This window comes from Magallana gigas, chromosome 9, assembly GCF_963853765.1.
Source record: "Magallana gigas chromosome 9, xbMagGiga1.1, whole genome shotgun sequence".
NCBI classification, from domain to species: Eukaryota; Metazoa; Mollusca; class Bivalvia; order Ostreida; family Ostreidae; genus Magallana; species Magallana gigas.
In genome coordinates, this window is record NC_088861.1 from 34,022,027 (window position 1) to 34,044,998 (window position 22,972).

General features: G+C 30.4%; 1 protein-coding gene and 1 long non-coding RNA gene across 2 annotated transcripts; both read right to left on the reverse strand.

The window, feature by feature from the left end:
• Positions 1-1,264: 1,264 nt before the first annotated feature.
• On the reverse strand, positions 1,265-3,139 carry LOC105333432 (uncharacterized). Its single transcript, XM_011436408.4, has 7 exons — positions 2,949-3,139; positions 2,622-2,838; positions 2,385-2,492; positions 2,077-2,257; positions 1,814-1,917; positions 1,652-1,693; positions 1,265-1,521 (listed from the first exon to the last, which is right to left on the reverse strand). The coding sequence occupies exons 1-7, from the start codon at positions 3,000-3,002 to the stop codon at positions 1,385-1,387; spliced, it is 843 nt and encodes a 280-aa protein (XP_011434710.3). The 5' UTR covers positions 3,003-3,139; the 3' UTR covers positions 1,265-1,384.
• Positions 3,140-6,286: 3,147 nt separating this feature from the next.
• On the reverse strand, positions 6,287-7,110 carry LOC136271652 (uncharacterized). Its single transcript, XR_010709586.1, has 3 exons — positions 6,986-7,110; positions 6,709-6,842; positions 6,287-6,375 (listed from the first exon to the last, which is right to left on the reverse strand). It is a non-coding gene; the product is annotated as an uncharacterized lncRNA (long non-coding RNA).
• Positions 7,111-22,972: the final 15,862 nt, after the last annotated feature.

A 22,972-nucleotide genomic window follows, 5' to 3' on the forward strand; every position in this document is an offset into this window, starting at 1 on the left:
AAGATGATTGCCTTGAATGAGACTAACAGGTTTTACTTTCAGTTGTTTAACGTCACCTGACGTCGTGGAAATATGAAATGGTGCTCCGTAAATCTATTTTATGCAAAGTGAAAAATGCTGCATCTTTATTTTTTAATATTCAAATTTAATTTTTTTTTTGTATACTTATTTTCAATTGGTAGTCATTCAATAAAACATACGCCATCTCACAAAATACACAGTAATTTTGCCGTACATCAATTTGTCTGCGAACTTTTCTAACAACCTCCGAATACAGTGTAATTACCATTGTTTGTATTGTATAGGCTAACAACTTATCATTACTATTCATAACGATATCTGGTCGAATCACTCTCCGAAAACGATTCATCAAGACTAAATAAATACACGTATCCTATTAAACGAATATATTTTTTTAAATGGAAATTCATATCATTATCTATGTCTTTATTTGCAAACCTGTTTTTATTTACATGTAATTTATTGATATATGTAGAAATATTAGACTAGTACAAAGTATATTTTTGTGTATTTTTGAGAAAAAAAATAATATTTTTTTGCAGCCGGTGGTTTGTATACATAAATACGTCATCGATAAATCCTATTTGAAGGACCTTTAGGATGACTAATACACGATAGACAAGATAAAACCAATGTTTGATATATAGATCAAGGACAAGGATTGGCTTTAAAGGTTGTGTATACGTTATCAGATCCTTTTAAAAAACTATATTCATAAAGGACGGAAGTGTTTTAAGTGTCTTGATTTCATACCAAATAATCTTTAGCTATTACTATTAATCTATTTAAACAAACAAACCGATTCCCAACACTCTTTTGCGATCTGTACATTGTTTACGATGTTGCAATCTTTAAAATCAACATAATTATTTTCATGTTTAAAGTTCCTGATTAACACTGAACGTTCCCCATTGTGTTTTATCTTTTAAGATTAGGTTTCCGCTCCAGTTCAAAATTTCATTTCTGTACATATATAATTTGTTTTTATCTTAATGAACTAAAGGATTAAAAAAAAAGTTGGTACTAAAACATTTTTTTCTTCACAAAGTTGAAAGATGTTGGCAATTTCAAATAGGTCTAATTATCTCGGAAAAGTGTCACCTTAAAAACGGGCCATTTGTACAAAGATTAAGACTTTTGATGGAATCTTTATGTCAATTTATACCTTTTTGTTTCTATCAAAACATTGATTTTTCTTCAATTGTTTTCAATAATATATCCATATATTATGTCGAAAGCCAGATTGTTTTAGGTTTAATTCATTTAATAAGTAGCTGCCATTTAGAGTCAATACAAACATGAATAATAACAATAAATACATAAATAACAGAACATACAAATAATGCATATAATAGAAAATGTGTCAGCTTGAGAATGCATCTGAATTGGCATTGTCTGAAGATTCATTAAGTTTATAGAACACGTTCTGTATTTGCGTTTCCTTTTCCAGTAAACAATTTTGTACTTCGGGGCCTTCCTCGACATTTCTAATAGCAGATTCTACAAAATAAGTTAATATAAATACGCATGTAATATATCCAACATGAACAATATATACATGTCCATTTTTCACATCTAAATATCCAATGTTTCTTCTAAATGAATGACGAAGAAAAAAAATTAAACGTACCTTGTTTTGTCATTTTTGATTCTTCACTTTGTAAAACTATTCCTATAAAGCAGATTACAAGATAAAAGATTTATTTTAAAACATCAAATAAACATTTGATAGCAATCAACTAGTATTTGACACAAAAGAATTTTGTAAGTTTCGTTAAAATCAAATACTTACTTTTAAAATGAGAGCAAATTTTATTTGCCCATGATCGTTGTTTAACTGTGAAAACAATTATTATGCCAGCTAAACCGATGACCACACACACACTAATGATGATGCTAAAAACATAAATACATTTTGGTTGATTAGATAATATCTGAATCAATAAAAACACAGCTAAAATTTAATGATAAAAATGATTGAATTATTTTAATGTTTTGCAACTCTCTTAAGTACGCCATTATTATAATGGGCATTTTATTTTTAAATTTACTTACATATGACTCGGTGTATTTTGGTTATCAATATTTTGAACTAGTCGTGCTGAATTTTCCAAAGGAGTTATTGATGTAAATTGGTAAACATTTTCTTCTGTTGATTCCACTGATATCGATTCGGTTGTCAGTTGTGTTGTATGTGCTGTTTTTGCATTTTTGACGTGCTCATAACATTCTTGATCTGATAGAAGAGCAACATGATTTCTTGAATTTCAGGTCATTAAGAGAATATTTATGAATAAAGATACTTAAACTAATTAAACAAATGTCATTGCGTTTTTAATTTTTCATAAACACATAAAACTTACATTTGAAAGTTTCATTTGAAAAGTAATGAGACGGGCAGTTTTTGCATGGTACAATTCCGTTGCGTTGAATTCTTTTCCCGCCTTGGCTATATTCAGCACAATTATTTCCTGCAGAAAACAGTAAGTTAAATAATGACATAAAAAATGTCATGCTTTAAAAAATACGAAATTACTTCATGCAACTGAAATGATATGCATATATTTGATGATTTATCCGTCGAGTACTTGCATTCTTACCAACAATTTGCAGTTTGGGGGCACATACTTCAATTGTTTCATTTCCCCATGCATTAATTACGCAGTGGTATTCAAATGATAAACAAGAGTTTGCCATTTTTTCACAGCCTTTCCTTGCAGCTGCTTTGATCCATTCCTTGTGGTTTTGTGGACATGATTTCACTTTTTTTGCTGTTGCTGCTAAGTTGTCATTGCATTCATTGGAATTCACAAAAGCCTACAAAATGAAGTTTTTAAAAAAGTTAACATTCATGTTTTAACACTGAGATAACAATAGATGAAAGAAGTCAACAAAAGAAAGAATTATTTTTGTAAATCCAAACTTACCTTAGAAAATGCAATTAATGTTAAACAACCAAAGACCAATCTATAAAGTTCCATATCGTGTTTGTGTGTAGTAAGTAATCGTAAACAAACGAATAGAGAATGTCTTTTAGCTGAACTGTGTCAGTTGGTTATAAATAATTTAAATGCTGCATCAACAATTTATCACTGCACTGTCTCGAGCTAAAATGAATCGCACAGCATTTGCAGCCTATATATATGCGACATAGATCCGCTTCAAGCGTATCAACTAATTTTAGATCTAAAATGTAAAGGTAATTTCCCAAATGCGGTAATAGACGGGTATTTTCAAAATAGCCACATTGTGTAGATAACAGAAGTACAAAAGGTGTTTAAATCAACGTATTTTTTGAATTGCAATTTTGCATACCTTATTTAAGATAATATAACCCTTACAAAATCTAACACAATATTGATTTTATTTCCTTTTTTATCAATGCATATAGTTACCTGCTATCGGAATACAATCTTAAGATTTTTAATGATTAGAAATTTATGTTCAAGTCTATTGCATCATAAAACTGTTAGTGAGGTTATGTTTGATTTTTATAAATTCCAAAAGTTTACAACCATCATCAAAAAGTCTTACACAACATTTCCTCCTTCTTCATGCCGGAGTTTTAAAAAAACTGGTTTGTTTGCTTCTTTTATAGTAGAATTATACCAAACTGAAATATATGTAATATTTATACAACAAGTCCAAGAGATAAAAACATCTCTCTAAATGACATTTGTTTTCTTTCTCTTGTCCTCAAAATCAAACATTTTGTTTAATATAACATCTCAAGTTAAAACAAAACATTTCCATCCAGTTAACTTTTTAATCGACAAACATCTGAGAGATGTGATATATAAATTCCTTCTCATTACTTGTAGACTAGAGAATAAAATATTATAATTTCCTCTAAAAAAATGTTCGTTGAAATAATAAAGACATGTCAGCTAAATTGGTAATTTCCTAACGTAAAATTTCAAGTTACTTCACAGTAACCATCAGATTATGCTTTAAAATCAATATTATATTTATCATTTTGTAGGCAAAACAATTAATTTCACGGAAGTAAAATTGTATAAATGTCGTCCTGTACAAAAATTTGTCCGTTATTACCTAGTGGATAAATCGTTATCCTGACAAAACTTAAATTTTGATAATGGTTGTACTTTGAATTTTAAAAAAAGCATGCAGAATTACCAAAGTGTCGAATTTTGAGCAACTTGAATTCTAAATTTATAGCCTATTTTGCTATGAATTTAAGTACGCGTTGCTGTTAAAGAACATATAGTATTATATTACTAATTTGACACGATGCAATTTTTTGAATAAACAAAATGTATTTGATTTATTGATTCTTAAGTTGAATCGAGACACACGTATGATTGCTTTGTCAATATGTGAGGTACAAACTGACCAGTTTTTAATACAATTTAATTCATTGTTCGTAATGGTAGATTTTTCCTTCTCTATTGCAGTGACTGTAACATTAAACGCCAAGCATGATTCATTTCTGTAACCGTGAAATATACTAGTATATGTCACTCGTTGAATGCATGATTACCGCTGAATTGAATTACCGCTCGATCCTTTTTGATGATTTTAAATCATTATAAAAAACCGGTGCATTAAATGCTGACGACTAGTTTTACAAACCAGCTGATGTATAATTAGTGATTTTCAGAACATATTTTTTTTATTAAATTAAATAAAATCGATTCAATCTTCGTCATCATAAATTAAATCTTCTTTGATTTTACAAAATGGTATTCATTGCCACGGATACTTCAGGAAAACTTAAAATATTTACATAAAGATAAAAGAAACAACCATGAGGAGAGAGAAGCTTCATAATAGAGCAATTGTGATCATTTCATTTTTCGGTCAGTGTTTTCTGTGTGCACCAGATATGGTGGTACAGAGTGGTGAGTCATCATACATGATAATCCGTTTAAATGTTAGCTTATTTAAAGTCTTTGTGAAGGCCAAACAATCATTACATCACGAATAACCTGTGCTCTTCGAGGGTGTTTTCAAAGTTTAAAAACACTTGACGTGTTGTGAAAAAAAAATATTACAAAAACTGTTAGTGTTTTTTAGATTACAAATTATGACTTACATAACACAATCAAATTGAACTTGTAAAATGATGCTGTCTTTTTTAAATTGTTAATAATATAGCATATCAACAACGTAAGGATACCGTTTTTATTTCCAAACATCGATGCGATGTATATTTTATAACAAACACTAATCCAAATTCTATATTTCTTTTTTTCTTTTTGTTTCTTCCCTTCAAATGTGGATTTATTGAAGTCACATGTATATATGAATATATTCTGTATATACACTGGTTCTCTCGTTATCTTTAAATCGAACGATGCGTTTAGTGTATCGGTCTAATAACAAAATTTAAACTAAAAACTACGAACCATGGAGAACGGTCAAGGAGAACATATTTCCCTTTAATTTTTCCCACGCATTATCCGTTCGTCGTAAATCAAATTTCATTCACAAACGACCGAGATATGATAAGTGTCCCAGATTAAGTGTAACATAGGAATAAGATAAAAGTTTATATTTTTTTATTATCTAAACGTAAACATACAAAATTACATCATCCAGCACTGTGACAGTTAAAAATCATTTTAATATCAGGTGTCCCTTTGTCTGCACATTTATCAAACTTTTTTCCATTGAAAAGAGATTTAAACATTAGAAATGCACGACTATTTCAGTAAACTACTTCCACAAGTTTTTATATAAGTGATAACAATCAGCAATCCTGATCAAACGCAAAATACACTACAATACTTTATTATTCTGTTTTATCTTTACACACGAAAATTGGGACAGCTAGAAAATTAAAAAAAAAAATTAAAACAGAATAATACATACACTGTACATATTACTCTTATGACATTTTTTCAAAACAAAACTTCATTAGACTAAAGAACATTCCCATTTATCTATATAACATAAAACTGTTTTCAGCAATGTATAACTTTAATAAATTTTTGATAAATTCAGACTATTTTGTCTTTGTCTGTATCGGAACGAGAATAAAATATACATTAATCATATTAATGTTTATGAATATAGATGCTGATAAAAGGAAAAATAGAGAATATCTAATCTAAATAATACACGATTATTTAACAAATAACCAAATTTTATGCTACCACATCAAAATTACATAATAAAAACATACATAAAATATAACTGAAAATTTAACTTACAAAGTTGCATTCATTGAGTAAAAATTGATTTGACGCTTCTGATGAGCATTTTAATTCATTTTAAAATATGAGATCATTTGCTTGTATACTTTTATTTCAATACATGTCCCATGTTAAAGGTTTTAGTCATCTGTCGTCAAAAGGTGGTCCTCTGATCTTTGGTCCTCTTGTAAGTGACCTTAAGAAATATTTAAAAAACTACAACATATGTACATGTGGTTGGTGTTAAAAAACATGATAAACATGAAACAAAATTTTAAAATAAAATGCTGAATTGAAAAAATTGAAGTCCATTATAGATTTACTTAAGCCTTTGTTTTTACATTAAATACACATATAATGTATATCTTGTCCTGCTTTACATCTATCACTACAGCGAGTAAAAAACAAACCTATAAAAGAGAGCCATTTGAAGACAAGGAATTTTAAAAAAAAAAGAGCAAAGCAACTTATATATATATATATATATATTTATATATATTGTGTGTGTGTGTTTGTGTAGTGTACTTACGTTTCACTGCTGAGCAAACATATATATCTCGTGTTTCTTGGTGTCTTATTCGCCGTCGACGAATGAGAAGTAATACAGAGGAGGTAATCAGTACAATTAATATTAATACCGTCACGCTTAATCCAATCACTATCCTGTAATGAAGCAATAACAAAAGTTACTAACAACTACTTTCTAAACTGTTATAGTGGAAAAATCCGATTTAAATTAAATAAAAGTATGTACGTTTTCCTGAGTCGGTGATTGAAACTTTAATAAGGTTCGAAAAAATATGAACCTTGATTCAAGTCCTGCAACTGAAGATTTATCATCCGTGTGATCAAACTGACCCGGCGTTGGTGATAGCTCATCATCTAGATCAAATGATTCATATGCTGATTCTGTGTTTCTCTGAGATGTATCCAATACTTTTGATCTCTCAACGTATTCATAACATTCTGTGTATGTCAATTAATGATAATAAATCCCTGTCAGGTCTATTTTCGTAAAGATCAACCGATTCATTTAATAATTAGCATTGAAAATAAAAAGCAAATTATACTTACACATAAAAGCATTACTGGAGTTATACGCTTCGGGGCATTTTTCACATGTTGCATTATGATTCCGCTGTATTCTGTTTCCTCCAAAATTAAATTCGGCACACACCTTTCCTAAATAATTATTAATTTAAAAGCTAATGAATAATAATTAATCTAACTGGGTAATTAACATTTTATCTGATACATTTTATGATAGAAATAGCTAATTGAATTGTATTTAATTATGCTGTACATTGTGCATTACCGACGATAAGGACTTTGGGTGCGCATACTTCAATCGTTTCGTTCTTCCATGCATTAATCACGCAGTGGTATTCCAGTGAGGAGCAGTTATGCAATATATTTTTACAACTTTTCCTAGCGGCTGCTTCTTTCCATTCCACAGCTGTTTGTGGACATGAATTAACTGTTTCAACCTTGTCTGACAATGGACAACTTGTCTGAAAAATAATATGCTAAATAAATTTTTTTTATGAAAGTTTGAAAGTACTTTTAAAAATTAATAATAATTTCATTGGATCATTATTTATTTGAGGACAAATATTTCAAAATCTCACCTCTCTTGATTTAGCCATTGCATCAATTACATTCAAAACAGCAAAAATAAGGAACGTGTTCAGCATGTCCATTTTCATGTAAGAAACTCCCTTGTTTGATAACATCTCTTATAAACAGTATGATACAAAATAGTTTGTGACATAGACACCATGCACAGAAAATGAAATAAAAGACGTGTGCGAATGTATATTATCTTTTTGCCTTCACATTCAACTTTCACATTACAGAATAGAATATGAAAATTTGTGATAAAACATATACAGCTAATTTTATTTATATATTTATATTTTTTTCAAATTGGCCGTGTAACTTAAAACATTTTGATCAAAAGTCTTAATTATTTCGTAAACAGATATTGAGTTTGAAAAATATTAGATTAGGGCAATGAAGCTAACATACCTTTATGATGCTAGTTTAACGAATCTTGTAATCCAACCAAAAAAAAAAATCAATATCCGAAATTTCACCAGAAGCAGCCTAATAAAGTATGTACGAATATTAGCAAGACAATGTTTTAGGTAAATGCTAGTGAAGATAGATTGATATTGCTTTCTTTAAAAGCAAATGATAATATTGATAATAATAACAAACATCAAGCTACAAAATTTAATCCTGAACTGCGTAGGGTATTCCCTTATCTGGAACATTGATGAGTTGGCGAGATGAGTCATAAATTTGTATTATTTACAAGCATAAAGATATGTTTAAACCAGTGCGTGGTTTAAAAAGTTAACTTTCCTCCTTTTTAAAGTCCATATCGTAACCCGGTCTTGATAAGTCTTAAATGTTAACACCAAGTCGATTGTAGAATTCGACTGCTTTTAATAGTATGTTATTTGACTTATTTGAAATATTTTGTAGATCACCTTAAAGCAATACATGCATAAAACATATAAACACACAACAAAGACAACACATGAACATTTCACTAAATGTTCACATCACAAATATTTAGCTAAGTCATATATTTGTACTTAAACATTATTCCCAAATGATCAGAAATATTAACTAATGTAATACATATCATTAAAACCGTTTACATCAATGACAGGACATATTGTTATCAATATATGAAATTGAGTTCAGGTCCTTATTTAATGCATTATCATGAAGAGCCATATATGACCTATATACAATTAATATAATATGTTTACTTTAAATCTACAGTGTGAGCAACTTGATGAATAAATTTTCACTTGTAGCTGTCTATAATAATTCATAACAGTCACACTAATGTACTTACTCAAGGAATTGATTCTTCACACTCATACGAGTTATACATATTTATTTATAATTTATTTATATATCTCTCAACCTTTACTTCAGCAATTAATTGTTCATATGTTAAAGGAGAATTATTTCTTGGTCTTTAGAATCGAATGGTATGTGACGATAACAGTTTTTTATCAATGTATCTGAAGGATAGGTACGATTAACAGTCTATCTTTTGGTTTTGCACTGATTATTTGAGAGAATTTGCCGCCATCTGCAATGCATTCCCAACATCACACTGGGGTTTTTTTATTAAGTGTAAGGCGGTAAATTGGTAAGTTTGCATCACTCACCTACGTGACACTTCACCCTGATATTTGTTAGATTTAGAAATCAGGGCGATTTGCATTTTGTTGGACAAATGACTGGACTCATCTGGGTACCTATTTATATCAAGATTTGAATAAGGTAAAATATCAGGATATCGGGTTTACTATATACAAAATACAAAGATATGATATTTTTGTTTAATTAAAATTTATCAATTGGTTGTACAATATTATATCTCTTTCAAAACTATACATTTCTCTAATAAATAAAAATACTGCCAATAGAATAATGAAAGTTTGATATAACGTATTATATTCAATTATGAAGAACGCTACATCAAAGGTTATATAAAATATCAATATTTATTTAACGTTCTTCGTGTAAGGTTCCACGTTCAACGCGAGTATGATAAGGCAACTTTCAGCAACCGATTGAGTAAAAATTATTCTGATAGATATAACGTCATAATTAGCAGTATGATGTCATATTTTATTCAGAAATATGTATGTTTTAACTTTATCTCTGGTTTTAAATTATAAACACTAAGGGCGTTAAATGTCACTAGAAACTTTTTTAATTGAATATATCTTCAAATTCTGTGTATTATGTTTAATTACCATTGATGACGTCACAAGCAAGTTTTATAGAGAAAATCAATGTCGGGAGACAAATCATCGGAATGCAGTGTAAACAATGCCAACATAAGACTTATTTAATACAGATACCCAAGATTTAGGTGAGTGGCAGTTAGGATATAATCAAGATAAAACAGACATAGATATTTTGTTTTATTAGCGAGTGTTATAAGGTAAGCAGATATACATTTATATGGCTTGACCGGCCTTTCCCCTGTCAGTGTGTACAAAAAAAGGCAAAAGTGTAACACTACCCCAAATAATATGAAAGATGAATTTGGTAAATATCGAAAGTGTATGACCTAAAATACCTGGAAAGTGCTGCTAGAATCCTGTGCTTTGTTGTTGTTGTAAATGAAAAATACGTAGTAATTTCAATGAAATTGAAGAAGTTGAGAGGGTTTCCGATAAATAATGACACTATTTATTTGATGCAATTAACATTATTTTAGGAGAAATATTAGTTAAATTTAACTAATTGCCGATCAAATTATCGTATTATACATACAAATGAACATCGGGGTAGTGTTACACTTTTTGATTTTTTGTTAAGGTAAAAAGTGATCTATTTTTAACTGTCAAGTGATACCATGGCACAGCAGCTTCAAAAATCGAATCGATTCCGAAGTAGAAAAATATCTTGGTGAACACATTCACTTGGTATTAATATTCAGCACAGTTTTCATAAAAATAAACAGTTTTTAACTTGATCATAATTTTGACGGCCATTTAACTCGGAGTTGCCTTAACCTACCTGCGCAAATAGCCAAACACAAAAATTCTGAAAATGTTAGGATAATGATAATGACATTTGAATTAGACATCTTGATTTTTTTTTATTGATACAAATGTTATCAAACCATTGATAGTTTCACATTCGCTCTTTTTTCATTTTTTCTAGGAGGGGGGAGGTATCATAATAATAGCGTTAGTGACTCGAAACCCTTTTAGTAAAATGTATCTATCTGCCTTCAACATCGGGCAACATATCATCCTTATTGATACTATAAAAAATACACCTATATACGTTTTCCTCATATATGTTACTATACGATAGTGCATGGTTTAGAGGGATTTTTCTTCTTGTGCTTCAGAAATCATGTTACTTTCCTCATCAGACTTGCTGCTTTGGACGACCCTCGTGCAACCTAAAAAAATATAAGTAGGACTACAAACATTGTGTGTTGCTGAATATTTTTTAAGAGTTTCTCAAACACGCTATTTTTTACCTTTTCCTGTCGTGCTGTTGAAACGTGAGGAAATACAGTGTGGAATGAGGAATATACCTTGAAATTTTTTTTTTATAAACCTAAGCAAATTCAAAAATTAATTTCACACAGCTAAAAACAATAATTTTTTAAGATGCAAACATAAATCTTTGAACTTAACTTAAATCAGTAAAATTAGCTTCTGATCAATATGATGTATCATATCATTAACAACATGGTGAGTGTTTTTAGAAAGATACTTACATCTAAAAGCATCACTAGAATTGTAGACTTTTGGACATTTTTGACATTGTGTGTTATCATTCCGCTGTATTCTATTTCCTCCAAAGTTAAATTCAGCACAAACCTTTCCTGGAAAAGGTAATTGTGTTTTGTTATTCAATTTCATTTGCTTTTTAAAATACGGAGCGAATTTATGACACCTCAAACTTGATATTTTACCAATAATCTGTTGGCTTGGTGCACATACTTCAAGAGTTCCATTTTCCCATGCATTTATTACACAGTGGTATTCGAAAATGTGCAACTATGTGCAATTTGTTTACAGTTTTTCCTATTGCCTGCTTCTCTCTATTCATCGACTGTTCGGGGACATGATTCCACATACACAGCTGAAAATGTTGACTCGGGACAACTTGCCTATGCAAAGAACATTTTCATTTATTATTTTAACAAAATTGCATGTAGTCACAACCAGATTTATATAATCACGATTTTCATCAATGACAATATGCAAAATAAATAATAATACTTGTAAATCATTTAGAATACCTCATTATTTGTTGAAACCAATCCACATATTATTTTCAGAACCACAATAATAGTAATCATGGTTATGTGAATCATTGTAACTGCAAAAAATTTTGATGGAGATTACAATCCTTTAAATATGAATAACCAATGAGTAATTGTCCAAGTGAAACACATAGCTACTAAAAGAATGAGACCAACTGCATCAGAAAATAATATATGAACTTGATAGAAGATTCTTAAATATTTTTCTTTTTACAAATTCCCTTTATAGCTTTAATAGGGTATTCCCTTCAACGTGAAAGGTGTTTTACGCTTTTAAACCCGTTTAACTTAAACCAGTGCTCTACAAATACGGCATAATAGACCCAGTTTAAACATCTCTTATTACATCAGCATTTTTTGAATGCAAGAGAACACATTGTCACATTCTGCTTGTTTAAAAAACAAAACAACAACACAGAATTTTACAACTAGTTGTAAATAATGTTATCATATTGAATACTTGTATTTGAAAAAAAAAAGATCTTACAAGCACAGTACTGCATATAGAGTTTTTCTGAGGTTTTTTTTTGTAAACAGTGTTCGAGGTTTGCTATTGTTTATATTTGTACAAGTATATTTTCATGTATATATGTATTGTATTTATGTAATTTTCATATACATTTTGCTTTTATCGTGGATAATTGTATCTATAAACACAAGAAACCATGCCCGTCTTGCAAAACTATCTAAGGACTAAGATCTATCTTAAAACAGAAATGTGAGATAAAATCTCATCACAGCCGTTTTACAAAACTGTCATGTCTATGTCAATTCTGACATATTGTAAGGCAACCACATATATCTTAAGTCTAACATAAACATGTCGAGAGCCTATATTTTGGTCCATCACCGAAGGTTAGTATCATTCGAAAGCGTGCGACTTTGCACATCCTTTTAATTTTATTCTGCCGTCGGTGTAAAGTAAACAATTTCTTTAGAATTGTGTTATAATCAAAATAAACATGATCTGTAACATCCATGGATTATTATTTTTATTTTAAGACATAAATCGGGCAAAGTGTTAAAAATGGCGCCTTCAAAGACAGTGTTGTTCTCTGTAATTTTATACTATGCAAGAAACCGAAGAAGGTGATCGTGTATGTGTTTCTGAGAATTTATATATTGACAGGGCATCACAAGACACTTGAACTTTATACATATATTTTTTTATTAATTAATGAACGCAAAATGAATATAAACTGCGATATGCCAAAATAAATGGTTAGAGTCACTGGAAAAAGACTTTGATAGAATTCAAGACCAAAATTTTAGCCGGATCATCAACATTTAATACAGAATTCTATTTGATTTTTTAGAGTAGTTTTTATGGGTCTGAAAGAACAAGTTAAACCCTTTGAGAGAAATATCTAATAATGTATTTGAAGGTAGTTTGATATTTCTTCAACCACGTTCGAGTTGAAGACTTTAGTGGACCCCCCCCCCCCCCCCCCCCCGATGCTTCGGTTTTATGTTCTCTCTATTCTTCCTAAGATCATTTCCAACAGTTACATTATGCATTGAAACTAACTTTCAGCCGCATCTGTTAATTTGGACACCACACATCGTAGACATTTTCATATGGGTGGTTCTGACTGCACGGACTTCCAGGTCGTTACCCGTTTGTTTTGTGGTCACAACTCATCCCTGCGAATGTTTTTGGATAGTTTTCTTTATCGATGCTAAGTATGTAAAAAAATCCAGAGGTGCTGGAAAGAATGAGATTTCCCCGAGATTTCAGTTCATGACAAATTTCAAACGGAAGTATGAGTGTTCGGATAATATTCTTAAAATGTTTAAGTACTGGTCGTTTTTATATCATTTCCTACTCTGATTTATGTTAAAACATGAAAATTAATTAAGATAAATGTCTTATTTCATCATCTGCCGGTTATTTAAACGAAACAATGATTTTCAGAAAAGAATCATTGCTCGTGTTCAAGCACTATACACGAGGTTGACAAAATATACATTGGGCTGCTTAATAAAATCATAGCCATGTTTTAGGCTTTTGGTGTGCAATACCTTGCTTAAACAAAAAAACTTAGTTTATCAAGCCATTTTCAAGGAATATTTTGCTTAAATAGTATAGTCTGTTTCACTCTTGATGCAATTACTAGGTCAGGCGCGGATCAAAGATTAATCCTAAGGAGGTTGCTATTAAGAATGTTAATTGTTGCAACAACAGGGGGAAAAACATATACATGTGTATTTTCTATTATCACATTTATTTCTTTAACTCATTTTATCCACCAGTTAATGAATGTAAAGGATAAGAATCAATATAATGTCTAGATTTTATATTTGACTACAAGCACTTAGACTTTATGAAATAAACTATTATTACGATTATTGCTGCAAACCTGAAAGGGTAAAAAACACCACGTGATCTAAATTTAAATGAAAATAACATTTGCAGGGGGTGGACTGTATGCATTTAAACAACAAGTTGTTTGTACACGTGCAATAAAACAGTAAATGAAGTAACGATTATTAGGAATGCAATATACTTTATAAAAATACCTGTTTTACCTTATGTTGTATGTATAATTTTGTTAATATGCAGTGTTTTGTTAAATGTTTAAATTACCAAACATCATATATGCTTAAAAATTAAGACATTTTGCAAAAAACTACAAATTATCTGCACCAGAATAACTGCTTACACCTTTGGTATATCAATACGTGTGAGATGGTGTCTGTAAGCTATAATTGAATTTTAATTGCTATTTACAGCTGTAATTATTTAGATTTCGACAAACAAGCCCGAAATAGCAAAAATTAGAGTGAGGTGGTGGAAACGCTTTAGCGTATCCAAGTCAGCGGTAGTTTGCATCAAAATATATATTTGCAATTACATTATATTGAATGATTATGTTAAGAGCGAATATATTAACTGATGACTGATTAAGAGTATACATAGCGGTTAAGAATTGACAAATTTTAAACAAATAAAAAGCACATTCGTTTCTTGAATATGCGATATTTGTTTTGAAGGATAGAACGCTTGCGAAGCACGACCTCTGGTAAGAAAACGGGATTGGACTTTTCAGAACGGGGTTGAGTAATTGACGTCACGACTGAAAGTGTAGGACGAGTTTATCATGCATCGCAGACAGAATAGGTTATGAAAGTAATCAAGAAAAAATCCAGACACAGTATGTACAACAGAGAACAAAAAATACGGATCAACATATTAACATTGCATTATATGAATGTGTAAAGTGTAAATTCAGACGTTTGCGTTGGATAACATTTACATGTAGTCATTATTATATGTTAGACAGCTCAGTTTAGCAATATCCCCTCTCCCCGTTAAATATATTGAGTTGATACAAGTTTTAAAGGATAAACACTTTAGAATTAATGAGACTTAAGATTCTTTTGTAAAGCGGAACTGATATATCTTATGATTGTAATAAGTCAGATCGTATGACAATCGTCAGATATGTCTTATTGCAAATCCTTTGATAGTTTTTTGAAAAGCAGTCTTGTGATTATTGTTTGCCACGCGTCATTTTGTCAATTAGATATTTTTTTCATTATTTGTTAACATATATAAGATTCGGTCTTTCTTCACATAAAAATGAATACTGTAAAAATGCTCAGTGGTGAAAATAATGTAAAAATTCATTTCACATTTGTATTTATTTGTAATGCGTGTGTTTGCGGGTGTTGTCGTAACTGTAATTTAAACATCAAGTGGCCCGAATGAAAACAAAAGAAAATCTGTAAATATTTATTCAAAAGAATTAGTTTCCCAGTGTTTTCCATAAGGAAATGCATTTTAAAATGAATACTTAACTTAAAAAAACTAACTTATGATTCTGTAACAATGTGAGCAAATACAACTTTTAATGAGGAAGTTACTGAATAGTGTCTTTTCACAAGACTTTTGTTGACATTTTCTAAATGGTTTCTGTCGGGCTTTACATTAAAAATTCCCTATAAATGGTCGAGTATTTTTTTAATCGTGAGATTTTATAATATTGTTTTTGTAAGTGTTTTATACATGCAATTATGTGTGCGATTAATAAACATGCCCTGTGTCTACTAATTTCTAAAGTAGTCATATTTTAAAAAAATGATTTTAATAATATGCAACTTTCCGTCACACAGAATAAAATTTTTACCTTCTCACAATAGTAATGACGAGTATCGAGGATATGCTAGCATGTCAATTATGTAAAAACAAAGAAAAATGAATTTTGAGACATGTTTAGTTACCATGGGTGCAAAGATAAAGGAGGCGGGGGAGGGGGTGTTAACTACAAGCGGAAAGTATGGGAAGAATTGTCATATTACTAAGACACAATTTGAGCTCAACAGTGTCAAATTTATTTTTCCATTCCTAATGATTATTATTTTAAATACCCATGCTTCCAAAAATTTAAAAGCCAATTTTCAAGTTAGAAACAGAAAACAGATTTAAAATCCTTTTTTGTGAATAAAGCTTTCCTTGTTATTGTTCACATATGTGTTGTATTGGTATAGTTATAAATCAATTGAATGGTGTTTATTGGGGTTTTTTTTTCGTTGATAATACTGTTCATGAACAAATTGAATCAATCAGTCAGGTTTTTTTGCCGCGCGTCATTTTGTCAAAAAAATGTTATTTTCTTTAATCCTGTCACATAGGGGCTGCATCCTCAAAGCGACCCTGCTGCGTCCTCAAATGATGAGAAACGCCATGGTACACGCAGTAGAGTCTCCTATAGCGACGTACCACCATCAATGTGGGATCACCTCGAACACTGATAAACGCCTTGCGATGGCGCGAACTCCAACAGCGCCAATAGAGCTGCTTTGGTGCGTTCAAGTAAAGTACATAATGGCAGTATAGATGCAGTGAGAAGTCGGTTGTGGTTGCACAGAAACCTTTCGTCGGAGTCTTTTGTTATGTCACAGACTGCGTCTATACCATGCTCTTACTGCGCATCCATATCGTTTGAATGTGGGTTTTTTTTCATCTTGCAGGTTCACAAAGAAACCCCAAAGAGCTTTTGCTGCAATCATTGATCTCCCTTGACGTGTTTTCTGCCTTTATTAGCGTTTATACCGCGCTTTCGGTGTTTCTAGTACCAGACTACAAAAACTTGAACAATGGCCTTACAATAGCAAGCAGTATAGTATTCTCAAGCTTGATGTGTATGACTATTTAAAATTTAGAATTTACGAAAATTTTAAGACCTATTGAAGGACGTAAATGGAATAATAATAATAATTATAATAATTAAAATGATAACCCTCTAAGTTTTCTAAACCAACAACAGTTATTATATATAGTTCTTTGTCACAATGTTTTAGAAAACATGAAGTTATGTTTCATTTACAATGTAGATTATTCCATTTAAACAGTTAACAATGTTTTCATCATTTATTTTCTGGTTCTAAAGCTCAAAATTCTTGTTTGTATCCGGTAATTAAAATTGAACAAATATAAAATTTACATATCAGCAAGCAAAGATCGGTTTGTCCACGCAGTCACGCGTAGAGCACGCCGTATACGCAAGGTAAAATCTCTTACCACACCATGATCGCTTTGCAGATACTCAACGAGAGCGCAGTAAATCGCTATGAAAATCTCTGTGAAAACGCAGTTACCCGCCGCGGGAGCTTCGTAAAAACGCAGTGGTTTCCGTCATGTCACTTTTAACAATCAAATTTTGCTCAATCATTCAAAATGCAAATCTATTCCATTTTATACAATAATATGGATTAAGAAAAACAATTTTGATCTCAAATGTTTACGCCACTTTAAACAAAACTTTAAATCGTCAGAAAGTGATAAGAGATTACTTGTTATACAATGAACATAATGATATTATAAACTGCATGTTGTAAAGGATCTGTAAACAAAAACAGTGAAACTTAATAGATGTTAAGCATATCAAACAAATGGCACAAAATTCATTCATTTGAAATCCGCAAACAATATCTCAGCCATACTTATATAACACTGTCAAGAGCTAATCTGATCACCTGCTCATTCTTACACGTTTGTAAGTCAATTTCCAATGTCTTAAAACAAATCAATCAAGGTAAAAAGTAATTTACACTGAAAGTACTCTTAAACTAAAGGCTGGTAACAAACAAACAAGGAATACACGTGTTCTGTTAAAGTGCGTCTTTGTACATGTATCCTATGTCAAACATTTAAAATTCCTGCATTATGTGTGACATTTATTTGTGGTTTTAAAAACTCGTTGATATTCCGATAATGTCAAGGACAAAAGGATTCTTAAAATGTGTGCAAATTAATTCATGAGCGATTAGGGTATTTCCCTTACTTCTATCATTATTTTTTAAGGAATGCATAAGATAAAGTTTGGCTTGCTTCAATGAGGGCGACAAATCCGTTCAATAAAGGATAAGTCTTTCATATTGATGCCGATAACATATTTTATTCTAGATCTGAATTCTTTATACCACCGTTTAAAACATAGTGATATTCATCAAACAAACTGGATGACCCGGAAAAAATGCATAATGTAATTGTTATTTTTTTTTGGGGGGGGGGGGATATAAAACACACAAAAGAATCTCAGGCATTTGTATAAAACAAAAAAGAAGAAATCTGAGGTATTAGATGTAAATTTTATGAACATGAACAAGTACGAGAATTCATTTAGTAAACAAAGTTTCAAATAAAATGTGTATGTTTATTTTACATTGATTTTAAAAGCTTCAATTTCAGTAGATTTGTTTGGAACGTTAGCTTATCAAATGAAAGTTGGCGTTACGGGTACATAAATGAATGCTAACGTAATTAAGTTTGCAGCAAAACACGCAATTTAAACTGAAAGTGTTATTTTGAATCTTTATATGTTCTTTATTATGAATTTTGTGTTTTGTTTGTTTGTTTTTTGTTGTTGTTTTATTTTATTTTTTGGCTTTATTTTTTTTTTTTTTTGGGGGGGGGGGGTAATATTAGATATATTCATAATATCAATCAACATATCTAAGATAAAGTCAGATTGAAGTATTGAAAATTCTTTGGTTTTACGCTGTTGGGCTTCAAAGGGACTAGCCCACGATTAACCATCAACACACTGTGTAAGCTGACCAATTGATTTCTGCAAGAACCATTATTCGCCGGCGAAAAAATATCGCGAGATTTCGGAGATCCTCGTCATCGCTAATATATCTCACTTGAACCAGCCCTAGTCGGTTCTATAAACAATCGGGTCTTGATAAGGCTTGCTTGCGAAAATTTAAAGAGTTAAATCGACCAGGTTATTAGGACATAAATCAATATTTTATGCTGAAAGTTTTTTATATGTTTTGTTGGTTGCTTGCGTAGAGTGCATAAAAAAGAATTCTTTTTTAAACACAGATAATTGGAATAATACGGGTATTCCCTTTTGGGAATTTTTTTTAAAATGTTGTTTGTTAAAATGATATGAAGGGTGAATCATGCAGCCATTATTTTCAATAAATACGATTGTTAGGACTACACGCGCGCAGAACTTATAGACGTATACGTAAATATAGTTGTACATACGAAAAATAACATTCTAAAAAGATACGTCGTAATTTTGATACATATACGTTAAACAGAACACGAACGAAGGAGCCAGTTGTTCGAAAATACTAATTGTATATACAATAACGGGTTTTACAAGTAAAAATCGACATGCAACTCGGACGTATAACAAAATAAGGCATGATACACATGTAATTAGATCACTTATTCATTTCATGCATATCTTTAGGAATTTTATGCTGTGCTTTTAATTGCAATTTTAATGATATGCTATGAGATGTTTATTGAGTGTTATGAGAATTATATGCTATTCTGTAAGAAATAGAAATACTGTGTTATGAGATTTAAATAAAACGGCCTCTGCAAAAAAAAAGAATTCCAACAATTTCAAAGTAAAAAATAAATGATCTCCATTGTAAACGTTTGTTCTCTGAAAAAAAAAAAACTTTAAAAAATCAAGTTGAATTAATGTTGTAAGTTATGCTATTGTATGCTATGACTTATGAGAACGTGATGATATGCTACGAGATTATGTGATATGGGATTAGCTTTCATTGCTGTAATATGAGATTATATTGCTATGCTCTCCTGTGGTGAATATTGTAAAAGTTATGCTTGAATTGACTGTAGTCCTCATTACGAGAATATAAACCATTCATTAGAGTAAAAAAAATCAACTAGAAGATTATTATTGCAAATATAAGTAGGACAAAGAACATTAAATACATGTAAGTTTTGTACATTATCTTTGTAATATAAAAGATACATTTTATAAATACCAGAAAACATGTCAAACGATCCTTCAAGTAGTCGCTATGTCGTTGCGTTACGTCGTTTGTAAGGGAAACATTGTCTTATGTAGCTACAAGATAATACATGTATACATAATACATGTATGTCGTGTCATAACCACTCATTATGTTTTTCAAACTGATAATGTCGTAATTATAACGTATCATTATGTTCTTGCGACTTTTATCCCGTTTTAGCAACCAATTATCGTATCGTTGTGTATCTTGTTTGATGACTTAATTTAACGTAATGAAGACTTTGAAAATGATAATATTAATGGACAGAAAGTATAGTTGTTTTATTGGCGTACATGTAATATTAAAAAGTGTTAGTGATAAAAAGGGCAATATACGTCGTATTTGCATTATCACAAACAAATTACTTACAAAACGAAACAAACATGTATTTTAATTTCAATAATACATTACTTACACATAAATGTAAATAACGTTATCAGTGAAAACGCATAACAAAAGTTACAATAAACATGCACATCTTTAAACACTTAGAAAAGAAAGATTCTGAATAATTCGCACTTTTCACATTTTTTTCTACATGATTCACACTAGCTTTTCATTATTCAGGTACATATACACTATTGAAATAATCTGATTATAATAAAAAAATGTTAAAACGGCCAAAATCTATCTAGTATAAGGGAAAAAGGCAAACAGATTACTGATGTTTGAAATATTTCAATCGAGACTTAATTTTAAGGTAAACACAGTAAGTATATGGTTTTAAACTGTTTTTTCAGTGAAATATGCTTCAAATTTCAAAGTTTTTTCCGCTTTTGACGAATTCAAATTTATCCAGAATACCTGCAGTCTCTAAAATCACAGCATATCTCTTGACATCTGCTTTCAAATTATGTTTAATTTAAAATAGGTATTTGTTTTACTTTCAAAGACTTTCCAATGGAATGTCAAGAAAATGTTTTATTTTCTGTATAATACTCTTATGCTCAAAAAGTACGGGAAAACGATATACTTAATCAATTTTTACGCCATAATGGACCTTCAACCTTAAAACACTCTAAATGTAATTTACTACATCATGATCTTTTGTCAAAATATTTAACTATATTAAGAAAGATATATAGGTCCCGACATATTCATAAGCAATAGTTAACTGACAACGCATACAAGTCGAGATCATACAATACGAAAGAAATAAATAAACATATGGGGGAGCATAATATATTTACAAGATTGTTTGAATATCATAAACTTGATTTATTGACCGAGTGCATAATAAACTTGATGAATTATAACAGTTTAATGAAGCTTAATTCAATGATCGTCAATTTCAATTCAAATATATTTTTAAAAATGAATAACCTTAAGACGGTTTATGGATTTCGAGAAATGTGCTGCTCTTGTTATTTGGAAAATACATCACTTTTTTTTTTATTAAAAGCCGATCTTCATAACTATCAGCGGTGGTAATATCGTAGATTTACGCTGATAGTGCTATTCCTTCAGGACATGGCCTGCCTCTATCATCGCCTAACGAACCAGCTGAAAAGTTATGTTCAAGAACATTTTATCATGTTGAAAACCAAACAAAATATAAACCTGTGAATAAATGAAAACTAAAGATACAATGAAATATTACTTATAAAAAATTATTCTTCGTGTCTGTAGACATTTTTACAATTTATATAAAAACGGATTTTAAATCTTCCTTTGCTGTGCTAAGGCTATCGTAATTCGTAGAAGTACAGTATGGCAGAAACAAACCTGTAACAAAACATACATAAAACACGTAGATATAAATATTACAGAGAGCTTTTCGACGACTTTAAGGCCCCCATAAGGGTTGTTCATGCTCAAATCAAGTGCTTAAATGATTTGCTATGTTTCTAAGAAGACGTACAATGGTACTTACGTTTTAGTGAAGAGCATGCATCATGTGTTGGTCGACCAAATGAGGTTCTTCCTGGACCAATGCGTCGAAACAGAAGAAAGATAAGTAGGGCAAATAAAACCACCATTGGGACACTCAAACCGATAACTATGCTGTTTTACAGGACAAAAAATGGTACTTAAAATTCGTTCTAAATGTCACGTATTTTGATAGATGGTGCATTTACGACAATATGGAAACTTACCTTATCATAGATTCGATGTGTGAAGACTCAGTTTGAGCATTACTTATTTTTTTTTACGTACTCATAACATTCAGAATCTGTATATTCAATAAAAGCAATTTTCGTTATTTGATTGATTTATATTTAAAATCGCCGCATTTGAAAAAGTACCATCCATAGAAAAATGTTTTCAGGTTTTATAGTTTTTGTATTCATTTGATCACTCTCGTCTTCAACCAATGCCTAGCATCAAAGAAAGGTCATTTATCGTAAAGAAGAAACAATTCAGGTACCTGCAACTAAAAGCATTACTAGACGTTTACACTTCTGGACATTTTTGATAATGAGCATCATAATTTGATGCATTGAATTACCCCAAAAATAGAATTCTGTACATAAATTTATAATACAGTACCATCATTGGTTATTTTGTTATGGTCAATAGCCTTTTCCTGTGTGATTTTGTTTAAATTTGAATTCTATACAGATAAATCATGCATCCTTATATCGATATACTAAAGTTCATATAACCAATATGAAGGGTGACTTTGATTCTCGAGTTATATATTAAGTTAAATTGTACAAAAGTTAATCGT